The 12626-nt window shown below is 46.8% G+C and overlaps 1 protein-coding gene across 1 annotated transcript in view; it reads right to left on the bottom strand.

Annotated features, from left to right (window-relative positions):
* Positions 1–3118: 3118 nt before the first annotated feature.
* The window catches only part of GFI1 (growth factor independent 1 transcription repressor), a gene marked incomplete at its 5' end in the record, with an annotated part of 9851 nt that continues 343 nt past the window's right edge, over positions 3119–12626 (bottom strand). Inside the window, 4 exons of the mRNA XM_009588113.1 lie at positions 3119–3646; positions 5754–5919; positions 7456–7593; positions 7683–8098. Coding sequence (XP_009586408.1) covers positions 3468–3646; positions 5754–5919; positions 7456–7593; positions 7683–8098 — 899 coding nt within the window. The remainder of the gene's footprint in view (positions 3647–5753; positions 5920–7455; positions 7594–7682; positions 8099–12626) is intronic.

Raw genomic sequence — 12626 nt, 5'->3', positions numbered from 1 at the left:
GTTCGGCATAAGGATGGAACCTAATAAGTTGCTTTGTTTCTGCCTCATGAATTAATTCAGCCTGCTAACTGATTTGTATAAAGCATTTTGATTCCAACTAATACATTTGTTTTCTGGGCAGGCAAAACAACTTTTGAAGGCAAAGTAACAAGTTCGTTAGCTTGCCAGGAGAAGTACTTTTATAATACTTATAAGGAATGGACTTTTTCTTTTTTTAACCCACTTGTTCCACCCATGTCTTTTAAATCAATCAGATAAATTCACCTTGTTTTTCAATGCCCTGAATCCTGATAGCTCTGCACACTTGATAGGTAATTTAATCATCGGTGGTGTGGATGAACACAAGCTCAAATTAGCTTCTGAAAGGCTTAGTCGTCCTGTAGATAGCTCTGCCTTTCCACTTTTATGCAGGAACTGAGCTTCATCAACTGGTTAGCTAGAGGTGTCATTAAAAATTTACAGAAAGAAACAAAGGTGTGCTCCAGCGTCTCTCCTTGCCCTTTCTACTGTTACTCCAGCAGACAAAAGGTATGGAACCTGCTTCATGAATAATGAGTCATGTAATATGCATAATGCATTTTTAATGGTATGCAGTAATAACATTGAGAGAGATATTTCCAATCTTCAGACTTGCACCACGGCCTCTCAGTAGTCTGTTCTGATTCTCCCCAGATAGATCTTCTTTTCCTCCTCTTCATTTCAAATTCCCCACCTTAAAGCCATGACTTTTCCTTAGAGGTAGCCGCATTTCACCCAAATCAGCAGCTGAGCTGGTGCTCCATGCAAGCGGGGCTGGTGAGGCAGGGAACACCCTCCCTTGCAGCCACACACCGCCATTTCAAAGGGGTTCAGGCCTGAGCAATGGCTCAACGCCAGTGCCCTGAGATATACCAGTAAGTTGCAAGACACTCTGGGGGAAGACACACTTAAGCCAATAAAAACACCCACCAAGCTTCTTCCCCTGAAGAACAGTCCTGTCACCCAGGCTGTGTCCACACTGCGGGCCCCTCCCGCCCCACCAGCAGCTGCCTCCTCCGGCCACCCAACCCCAGCCAGCAGGCCCGCACTAGGCTTAAACCGCACCAGTTGTCCTGTTTGAAAATGAGACACTGTGAGGGGCAGGCACACATTGCTATTGTAGTTGTACAGGCAAATGCCGGTAACCGAGCACACTTGGGGCCTGCTGGAATAAGGCCTACCTGCAGGGAGAGAGGCTGTGCCCGGCAGGAAAAGGCCCTCTTGCAAGCAGAGGGGCTGGCTGCTGCACCCCAGCCACCCTGTGCCCGGTACCCCTGGCCAGCATTCACTCCACCCACAACAGCAGTTTCCCTATAAAATAAGTACCAAGCAGTGCCCCAGGGGCAGCCCCAAGCCTACCTGTGCCACCCGCTGAGCCGCTCCTTGGAGCCTTCCCTGGTCTGGGCAGGGCCCAGGGCATCACCAGGCCTTCCCCATTACCACTTAGTCTCCTACCCTGATCTTCTGCATTAATTAACCCAGCATAATGGGCCTGATGTGGTCTTCAGAGCACCTGGCAGCTCCTGTGTGCCTATGCCACGGCCCCTCACCCTGATTGCTGTGTGCCATGATTCTGTTTAATAAAAGCCCTGTCTGTGAAGCCTTAGTGTGGGCAACTGTGTGTGGAAGAGCTGACCCCTGCCCAAGTGGCACATGCTGGGTTCGCTCTGCTGAGATACGCTTCAGCTACAGCTTGCGAGGGCAGCCCTGTGAGGAAGGGGCTGTGGCTGAAGTTCTCAGGGACAAGGGAACCCTCCGTCATCCTCCTGCTTCTTTTGTATGGGCTGCGACTGCCAGATGGAGCAAGCCCTGCTGACCAGGCAGGCAGGCAAAAGGCAATTCTGTGAGTCCCAACCGGCTTAAGTATAAATGACACACCTGCTGCTCAGGTGTCCCTGCAAACTGCCAGGGCACAGACATTTAATCTTGCAGAAGGACATTCAGGTTCCTCCTGGGCTGAGCAGGGACTTCGGGCTGTCTACATTTCCAAAGCAGATGCTTAAAACTGCTGTTTCCTCTCCAAACCCTTTTATGGTGATAGTCCTAAGCACAGTATATGCCAGTCTTCAAAAGTGTGAAGTATTTAACTAAAATCAGTGGGAGCTGGACAAATAAATATGACAGTGCTGTTCTTTAATCACCAGAGCCCGTGTGCAAATTCTGCTGTGCCTGCATTCCCTCCTCGAATGCCGTATCCCGACCATCAGTGTGGTGTATCGTTGTAACAGCCGACATTCACAAATGAGCTGAAGTCACGTATGAAATAAAAATCACTCTGGACCATCCTCAATACTTTATTAACTTAAAACATTGTTCCAATAAATACGTGCCAATACACATAAGACACTCCATAAAATCTAAATAAGGACATTTACAAACCTGTCAACAAAGTAAAACCAGCATTTTTTTAACTGAGGTACATGCAGGGTCATTTAAGGCAAATTCAGTCAATTATACTTTTATAACGATTCCTGCCCACCTCAGCTGAGTTTCCCTTTAAAAATTAAAAAACAAAACCAAATATACAAATGATGCTTTTGAGTAGCTATTTTCCAGTTATTAGAACAAGCTCAGAGTGCAGAAGCCAGTAATGGTTCTGGACAGAAAGTCTGTGCCTCCCCAGTGCTCCTGCCCTCTTCAGTCAGGATCACTTGTTGCATGGTTTGTAGTTATAAGGCATAACTCTCTGCTTCGGCTTTTCCACTTGTCTTTCACAAGCTTCCTTCTCCCCAGTGGACGTAGCAAGAAGTAACCCCCCATGCCTCAAACACACAGGCACACAGCTAGGCTTTGCACAGACAGAGAGGTGGCTCTGGGAGGATAAAAAGAGCCTCTCTATAACTGTTAATGTAGCTCCTGATTTGCACCGGAACAAGTGAGATCAGGATCAGGCCCAAGCTGGTACCTTTTCTTGAAAACCAGCAAGATATCAAACTGCACAGTTCACAATCCTGATCCTCCAGGTTTTCCTGACAGGAAATCAAGAGTGAAGCCATTCAGCACTGAAACTCAACCAAGGCAAGCACTCCCCATACCACATGCTGATGGTTCTCTGTCATTACCATGTAAACACCGTTATACCCATGTGTCCCTGCAAGGTGATTCAAGCTACTGAAAACTTCAGGGGGTGGCCATGGGAGAAATATTTTCCAGCTTACAGGTATTTGGTAGCTTATCCATCTTTGGAATATCAGACTTCATATCTAAAAGGCTTATTTTCCAGTGTTATTTCAGAAACAGAGAGGGGGAGAGAAAGAGAGAAACCCCAGCCTTTAATTTCCACTTTCGCAGTCATTCAAGTTGAGCTGTCAATGCATGGCCCCATTTCCTCTCCGAGCTCCTGGTCAGAAAGGTAATGCCAGGGTCTGGACAGGGCTCGGGTCCAGCAGGGAAGCCAAGGGAGTCTGTTCTCATAGTGTTGTAGGTGCTTTCCGTATTGTAGCTGGGACTCATTTCAGGCCGTGCTGTGTCTCCCGGTGTCTCCGTAAATCCACCTTTCGCTGGAAGCCTTTGCCACACAGATCACAGCCAAAGGGCTTGAAGCCTGTGTGCTTTCGACTGTGGGTGATGAGGTTGGAGCTCTGACTAAAGGCTTTTCCACACACCTGGCACTTGTGAGGCTTCTCACCTGCAAGCAGAAGGCGGGAGAGAGAGAGAGACAGGGTGTGAAAGAGGCAACAGGCTGCTTACACAGGACCAGAGCAAACAGGAAATGCACACTAGGCCTTAGAGCTAATCAAAGTGATTCCTGTGTGATTACCAAAGAAGTCATTCTTATAAAAAACATGCAATTGAAGCCCCAAAGCATTAGCTGGGCCTGCACTGCAGCTAAGCAGGCCTGGACTTGGCTGCATCTCCATCGGCCCAGTATAGTCCTGGGAGTAGCCTGAAGCACCAAGTGCCCCCAGGACACCATAACCTTTGAATACATTTGGCTGCATGGGCTCTGTGCGATTTAAACTGGCTTTGTGTCCTAGAAACATCAGGAACTCCTGGAAAGACCCCCAAGCCATGCTAAATGTCTGACATCAATTATTATAGCATCAGCATGGGGGCAGGTGGAATAGATAGATGGAGGTTGTTAAGCCAAACCCAGTGAGCTGGGGTCTGTCCCCAAGGGAGGTATGAGGGCCCTTAAGTGAACCCTGAAGGGCAGGGTTCATCCACAGATCTGCTCTTCTCTCTGTTCCCCACACTGAAATGCTAGTAGTCACCCCGAGCCAGCCCTGAAGTTCTCCTGCAGGCAAATAACGTAAATGGGAATAAATCCAGCCTCCGGAACTTCTCCTACAGATGGGTCAGTGGTAAAACTCCACTGGCCTCCATGGGAGCAGGATCTCAGTGCATTTTCACAGTGTTTATTATCAAATAACGGATAAAAGGGAACCCAGCCACAAAATCAAGCCTGATTTTCAGAGTGGCTTTGCACCTGCAGAGCCCACTAACTTCAGCTGGAGCAACAAACTCTTTGCACGTTTGAAGATCAGATTCTTAAAAACATAAAATAATACAAAATGTGCTGGAGGCTCTGTTCACAAGTGTATGCTGCATATGAAAGGGATCCCTGATTCAATTAAGGACCTGGTTTTATATTAGCAATTTAAAAGCCCAGACACAGTTTCTGATCTCACAACAAAATAATGGTTTTGACTGATTCAGAATTTGGCTGAAATTCTACTTAATCAAACCTCATCTGAAAAAGTTCCTATGGAAATACTTTCTGTGTTACTTCCTAAATAGTTCATTTCATCCAGCAAACACCTGGTAGAAAATCTTTATAAGTAACATTTATTGTTCACTGCTTGTAATCTAGAAAAGTCACAACCAAGCAGCGCTACCTATAATGCCATCTTTTTACACATTCGCCATTTTTAGGCTTCACCCTTGATACCTGCTAGTGGTCACTATCAGGAAACAGGATTTTGGTCATCTGAACCTTGGATTTGGCCAGTACAGCTGTTATTTCGTGTCTACAAATGCTTCTGTACATCACACATCATTCACTTCCCTCTAATTTAAGTGAATGGTGCAGATCTGAAAGGCAAGATTTTCTTTTAAAGATGTCTGATAAACCTGCCTTCTCACTGAATGATATTTTAAAAACAATTTCCTTCAGTGATTCACCTGCACTTTATTAGTTTCCATGTTTATTACTAACAGTGAAACCTGAGAACTCTGCACCTCTCCTTCCATTCTGTATCAAACTGCAGCCATTTCTCAGAAAGTCTGGGTGGAAGTGCAGGCAATCTCTGAACAAATATTTAGATTAAGAATTGGACCCTAGGCCCTCCAGTTTAGTGTTTGATCTAAAGGAGGAGACTCCTGTTGTTTCTATTGTAAATTGGTAGATCCTGCAAAAAGAAATGTGGCAACCAAATTCACCTGTCATTTTCCAGGGACCTCAGCTGTAAATCAAGGCTACACGAATATAATACTCTACACAGATCATCTCACACAAAAGCCCTTTGAATAAACATTGGTGGATCCTATTAAGGGAACACTGATTGGATTGCGAGGGTTTGGGTTATTTTGCAGCTGCTGTTCAAGACACCACATTCAAATCATCCTCCTTTGCACGAGTAGAGCTCACATAGCATGAACAGCAGCAGGGCAGTGAGAAGCACAGGGAGGCGCATGTACTGTCCCAGCTGAGGAGAAATGGACTGCTGCAGAGAGACCTCTTCAGCGACCTGCTCCCACGGTTGGGGCTGAACACCAGCAGCTGCAGGGCTGACCTGTGTGAATGAAGGTGTGTTTCTTCATATCAGATTTCTGGTGGAACCTCTTCCCACAGTACTGGCACGGATAGGGCCGGGTGTCCGAATGGATGAGCAGGTGGGTGGATAAAGTAGAAGATCTCTTAAAACTCTTGCCACAAATCTTACAATCAAAGCTGCGTTCCTGCAGAGAGAGGAGCCCAAACACACACACGTTACACCGCACCAGCGATCCCAGCAGCAACAAACTGCCTGGCAGCCCATCAGTACTAACACCAGCATGATAGCATCACATGATAAAAAAAGATAATGCACCCTCTCCCAGTGCTGTGCACCGCTCCTCACAAAAATTTAATCGAACAGCTCTGCCTGCTGGCAGGAACGGCCAGGTGGGAGCAGCTCCGACCGACCGGGCAGAGTCCACCTGCACATTTCAATAGGGGCCCAAGACATGATCACTCTACTGGGAAGCCCGACAGCTGCAGCACTGTTCAGAGGCCACCTCTCCACTGTACACAGGAAAGTGGGTGCTGAGGTCTGCTTGGCTCTCCTGGGAAATCTCTGTGGCAGGCTGACTTCTGCTGGCAGGGTAGCAACTAACTGCTTATTTGTAGGTCCATTATAATTCAAGCGAAAGGTACCTAGAGCATGTGGGGAAAACAGCTTTTTGGCTTACTACTTTAACGTATCAAACAAAACGCATTAAGACCTTGCCATCTCTCTCCTCTCCCTCACACACTCCTCTCCACCACTTTCTTCCACCATAAACCATCTCTTCTTTCCATCCCTTAACTACCATCAAACCTTCCGCTTCCTGCTATACTTTCATACAATCACCTTAGTTTATTCAGCTTTTAATGCACTCTCTCTGAAATGTTGTCCCCTCCACGGACACAATGTGCAGTTCTGCTCTTTTCACCATAATTTAATGGGTGATGAGATATTTCCCCTCATTGTGTGCTCTGCTGTTGCACACTCATGAAATTGTAAATAAAACAGTTCGCAAAAAACCACTGCTGTAACTCTGTCCTCCAAAAGCCAATCTGAAGAAGGAAGATTTGCCAGGTCAAGTGGGTGGGTGAAGGGGAAATATGGCACAATATCAGCAGGTGGAAAATGTTACAAGTCCTCCTACCAAAATTAACTACCATATTCTTTTGGTGTGTGACTCAGAGTGTGTCGAGACGGATGAAGTCTGTGCTCTATACCTGACTGGTTGTTCAGATGTTCCCTATACAGACACAATGACTACAAACAAGGGAAGACTCACTTCTTTGGGGGCGGGGAGCAGAAAGAATGAGGAGAGCTGCATCGAAAGAAAGCACAGTGAGTTGCTGTAGCTGTTAAAAAAAGTCCACATCTGCATTACAATTTCCAGCTCCAAGAGTAAAAATTTATTATCTGTTACTTCTGGAGTGCCAAAAGTGCCCATTGCTTAATACAGACGCACGCAAGGTCTGGGGAACGGAAACAAAGCCTGTGTTATTTAATTTGTTGATTTGCTCCTTTGCTCACTAGCTGCCCACCCTTTCCTCTGCCTGCCACCATATTCTTCACCCACAACTGCCCACTGCAGCCCGACCATGTTCTCTTCCTCTCCTCACTTTAGATGCCCACCTACTGCCCTGTGATTGCCTTCATGGCCTCCCCAGTGCCGGCTGAAGCAAGCAGCTGGCCCTGGCCCTCAGACCTTCATCCTGGCAGTCCGCCCCGCTCTCACCTGCGAGTGCACAGCCTTGTGCTGCTCCAGGCTGACTGCATGGCCGAAGGTCTTGCCACACATGTCACAGGCAAAGGGCCTCGTGCCACTGTGTGAGCGGCGCACATGTACCTCAAGGCCATGCGGCGTGGAGAAGACCTGAGGGGAGAGAGCACACAGGGTCAGGCTTGCCAGGGAGAAGGGGCTGGGGAAGAGTCATAACCAGTGTGGGAGAAAGGGATCCCTACCTTGCTGCACTTGACACACTTGTAAGAGCCAGCGCTGATGAGCAATGGGCGGCACAAGAGGTCCGACTCCACTTTGATGCCACCTGGCCCCTTCTCTTGCTGCAGCCCAGGCTGTGTCTCGGCATAGAGTCCGGGTGCTGCTGCTGGCGGCCGCTCAAACAGCCCCGGGCCTGGGGAGCCGAAGTCACCATAAAGTCCAAGGGAAGAGCTACACTCTGCACCGTAGAGGGAAGGCTCAGAGCCTCGCTCGCAGAAGAGCCCCAGGGCTGACGTTCGCTCCAGTGTCGGGCAGGGCCTGTAGCTTTGCACAAGGTGCCTCAGCTCAGAGCCACCCAGGCTGTTCCACATGTACGGTTTGAAGGGCACCGAGAAGGGGGGTGCTTCATCTAGGGACGGACACACAGATTGCTCCGAGGCTGCAGAAACACAAGGGCATGGGAATTAGTGCGCTTCACAATCCAGCCACTACCACAGGGCAGAATCATCTCAGAACTCAGACTTGTGCTCAGAGCCAGACCCCTGTACTGCACATTAAGGCTGTCCTTTCATCTCTAATGGGAGGACATTTTATATTGCACAGTAGGGTCAGTGCATCCAGTACTACCTACTCACCTGCTGTCCCAGCCAAATTATTTAAAGCAGCCACCATCTCTACCTCCATCTCTGGGTGCCCAGGTGTATACACACTGATCTGACTGTTGAGACACTAAACAACTCAATCTGCAACTTCCTTTGGTTTTATCTGCAGCTCCTCAGAAAAGTGTATCTACTATGTCCCAAGATGGGCATGAAAGCTGACAGTCCAAATGTTTAAGCTCTGACGTAGATCCCACACATCCATATAGCAAATATGACATTACGGAGGTGCCAGAAGGAGAAAGAGTGCTGAGATTTAGCTGTTCAACAAAACTACAACCTGGTTGTTGCACAATTTAATGCCCAAATCTAGTCTCCCAGCTTCATGCCACAACTATCCGTAACTATACTACAGCATAACTGAAATAAAGAACAGCTTCTGAGGTGCTTGAATGTCATGTCTAACTTTTTCAGAAAAAAATAAACTAAAATCAGCCCTCATCTGAAATAAAATCACGGCTGTTTCAGATTGCTCTGAGTTTCTCTAAGTAAAGAAACTGGGTCCACGCAAAATATTGAGCTTCGCAAAATGATTGGTATAAAAATTGAAGACACAAAAAGATTTTCCTAGCAGTCAGAATAAAAGCGATCTTTCATCAGGACAAGCTCAGATGGCTTCAGCTGACTCTAACAGGCTCACCTTTGGCAATAGCATGTGACCAAGGCAGTGGGCACCACAAGACGAATCACACTTGAGACGCCCATAGCAGGGTCGGATGCAATGGCAGGAACACAGCCTTTGAGATCAGCGTCTAAAGGCACAAATGTTCAGGGAGCCTCGCGCAGAGCAAAGCACAGCTGGGCAGGGAACATGAGGTACCAGACCGCAACTGTGTCTACCAGAGATGCTGATTAGTGCCCAAGACATTCTGCTTTCACTCCTCATCACAGTGGGCAGCAGCACTGGGGGAGTCAAATGTCTCCACTGGACAAATGTTTTAGTGAACCAAGGAAAAGAAGTGATTAGCTGCTGAAGTGCTGATGCCTTCACAGAGATACTGGCCCCCCTTACAACTCGGGCTTCCAGAATAACCTCCCTTACCCAAAAACTTGCCCACCCACAATTGCTCTCTTGCTTTTTCTCACTCCTGTCAGCTCACAGCTCCTATGGCTTTCTTCAGCAAACCAAGATAATGAGGGGTGGGCTAGGGAAGGAAGGCATGATGTGTTAGGATATCCATTTAGATAGGCAGATGGTCACTGAGGGTTACAGAAGGGAGTGGGAAATGAGGTGAAAATTGAGCTTTGAATGACTTGACTGTTTCCTGTATTTTACATAATTTCAGATGTTAACAGTCTCAAATTCTTCCATTGAAATTAGCAGTCTTTTGGTTGGAAATATATGCGCACGTACCAACTGGGACATTTGAACAGAGCGATGAAATCAAATAGCTGACATGGTGCTGAGCATGATTTTTCCTGTTTTGCACTGACTGCAAAGTTGTGGTCAGCGTCACATCATCTATCTTGTGTCTTTGTAACCAGTTTCAGTGTTGCCATCTATCACGATTTTATCACAAGATTCAAAACTATCTTAAAGCCCCAGCTCTTGAAACTGCATGATTTCATCAGGTCCTCAGCTTTCCTTTTGTTTGCTTGTTCTTGTTTTAACTTTTTTTTTCCCTCTTAAAGTCAACTTCTAGCCCAGACTGTAAAGAAAAGCATGAAAACGTAAACCCTCAATATTTCAACACTAGAACTGAATATCCATAAGGTATTACTTACAATCTTGATTTCTAAGCCAGTCCATTGAGTGAGAGGAGAGGGAAGGATGACCTGATTTTTGAGCCCTTGGAATTGGCAACACGGGACACTGTAAACATTGCACCACAGATCAGTTTGCGTGCAGTGTTCCATCACCTCACATGCTTTGGAGACCTCACAAGCACAAGTGCAGGGGAGCCACTCAGGCTATACTTCTCAGGGGCAAGCTCAAGCCATCCAAGCCCTGTACCCAGTGTCAAGGTGACCTGCAAACCCTGCTCTGCCACTGCAGGGCACTTCTGTGTCTGCCTCTCCTCCACTCCAAAACATCTAGGCCTCCCAGGGATGAGCAGGGAGACAGATTCTCCCTCCTTTTCCTAGCAATTCTGTGCAGCCTTTATATAGACCACTTTTGGGAGAAGAAACGCCAATGGTCTTTTTTGAAGGCAAGGCAAACTCAACCTGAAATGGTTGGGAACAGATTGATATGCACAGCAAAGAAAGATTCAAGTGTCCTCCTCCACAGACCACAAAACACCACGCTCTGCACAATTCCACTGCACTCAGTAAAAGGCTCCCTCCAAGACTGTAGCATAACAGGCTCATCAGGAGTTACTAATATACTGCTGCACTGAGCCGTCAGGCACCTTCTGTACATGCTAGCGCATGTGATTACAGACAAATGTAGAAAGTGAGGTTAAATAACAAAGTGAATTGCACTGATGGAGTCAACAACGTATTAGAGTGTTAACAAACCTATAAAGGTATTGTGTCTATGCATGCCTGCCTGGATCGGCAGCACAGCACTCAAAGACAAACCTGAAATCTGGTTTTCACTGCATATTGAAGTGCAGCCTGCACCTATGTTCACTTCTAGGGACAAGGGGATGATAGTACTACCCACCGCATCTGCCCTGAGCGTAATTTAGAAACATCGTTTCTCATCTGCCCTGCCTGTCAAAGCACAGAAACTGTGCCCCACCCAGACAAACACAATCATAGAAATCCAGTCTCTCACTAGTGCGTCTTGCAGAAGTGACCTAAGCACAAACTCCAGGTTCTCACCAAATCTGACAAAGCACCTGGAAGGCTTTGGTTGGGGGAGAGCTGTGGGAGGAAGCCTGACTATCTAATCCTGCTGCCACTGCCTTCATCATTAATGTAACAGCACCTCTCTCAATGCACTAAGGTTCATTTAATAAAGCTCTTCACTTACAGTACTTGGAGTCTCTTACCTTCCCGTTCCTCCTGTGAATGGGATCAGACAGTCCCAGGACCACCCTCCCCCTCCCCCACCCCCCGCTGAAAAATCTTGATCTGGGGATGTCACCCTCATTTTGCAAAGATATCTCCCTGGGTAGCCGGATGGTTAGCGGGGAGCTAATGAATTCCACACAGGGGAAAGAAGTAAGTGCGGAGGAAGAAAAGGCAGGGCAGCCCTGATAAATACCTGCTCCATTTTACATCTGTCTTTTAGACACTTCGTGAAAACAGTCTGTTTCCCGTGCAAAAATTGTAGTTATTTGGGGAAGGAGTAGCAGGACAAATTCGTTAGAACAAAAATTACACACATTGCTACACTTTGTGCAGAAATATTAGCAAAAGAGAGACTGCTACATTCCTGCATTTGGTCCGGTCTGTCATTTGCACAGACTGAAACTGTCCCATGGCTGGCTGTGATGATACTGGGCAGCATTTTGCATGTCCACTCAAAGGGGTTTAGGACTCTTAAAAGAGAGGGAGACCTACATCATTACAATCAGCCGTTGATATGCAAGGACACTATAAAGACAAAGTGGGAAAACCGATAGGGAAACGGGACTAAGTACTCATTTGCTGGCGTCTGCTGTCAGTCGGTAAAGCTGAGACAATTTTTCCTTCGGTAAGACAGAAATTGTTCTTTTTTCCAACTGTCACTTTTTAACCGAGGCAATAAAAAGTGGTTTTTATACATACATATTTTTGTTATAAAATGACACCATTGTATTTTTAAACGAGATAAGTATTCACGCCAGGCTGGGGACAGCATCTCCCACTGCTCCAACCACATCAAAGGCAGGACGAGGGAGCTAGAGACAGGCGCTGCAGCCATAAGTGTGAGTTTCCTGGATTTGGGGTGTTTAAATCTGACTGTCATTATTTTCATCTGGTTTTTACGAATGCGTTTTTAGAAAAGAAAAAAAAAAAACCAAAAACAGAGAGAAAGGGGGGAGGGAGGGAGAGATCCTTTTTATAGGCAAGATGCAAGAAATAACCTGAAAGGGAGTTAGGGAAAACGTCTAGCAGGTAATACAAAACACAAAGTCAACACTGTTTACTACAGGTATACAGATAGCCTAGTAGAAATTTTTACTGTCTTAAAAAACATCTGAAGTCCGGGTAGCAGGACCCTGTAGGAAAATGCCGGGACCTTTAAAACATAACCGGCTTGCCTCTACCAATTAATCAGAAACCAAAAAATCAACGCCCGATGGCATCACAACTTTCCTACAGCCTAACTGTCACCTGCTGCTCCCTTAGCAGTGGGAGATGAGCTGGAAAAGCAACCCGAGAGAGAGAACCCGAAAACGAGTGGAAGGGGAAGGGACAGATTTGCCTTTTCCC

The sequence above is a fragment of the Fulmarus glacialis genome, unplaced genomic scaffold, assembly GCF_000690835.1.
Source record: "Fulmarus glacialis isolate BGI_N327 unplaced genomic scaffold, ASM69083v1 scaffold46931, whole genome shotgun sequence".
Lineage (NCBI taxonomy): Eukaryota > Metazoa > Chordata > Aves > Procellariiformes > Procellariidae > Fulmarus > Fulmarus glacialis.
Note: the sequence above shows the minus strand (reverse complement) of the source record. Positions and strands in the feature narration are given on the sequence as shown.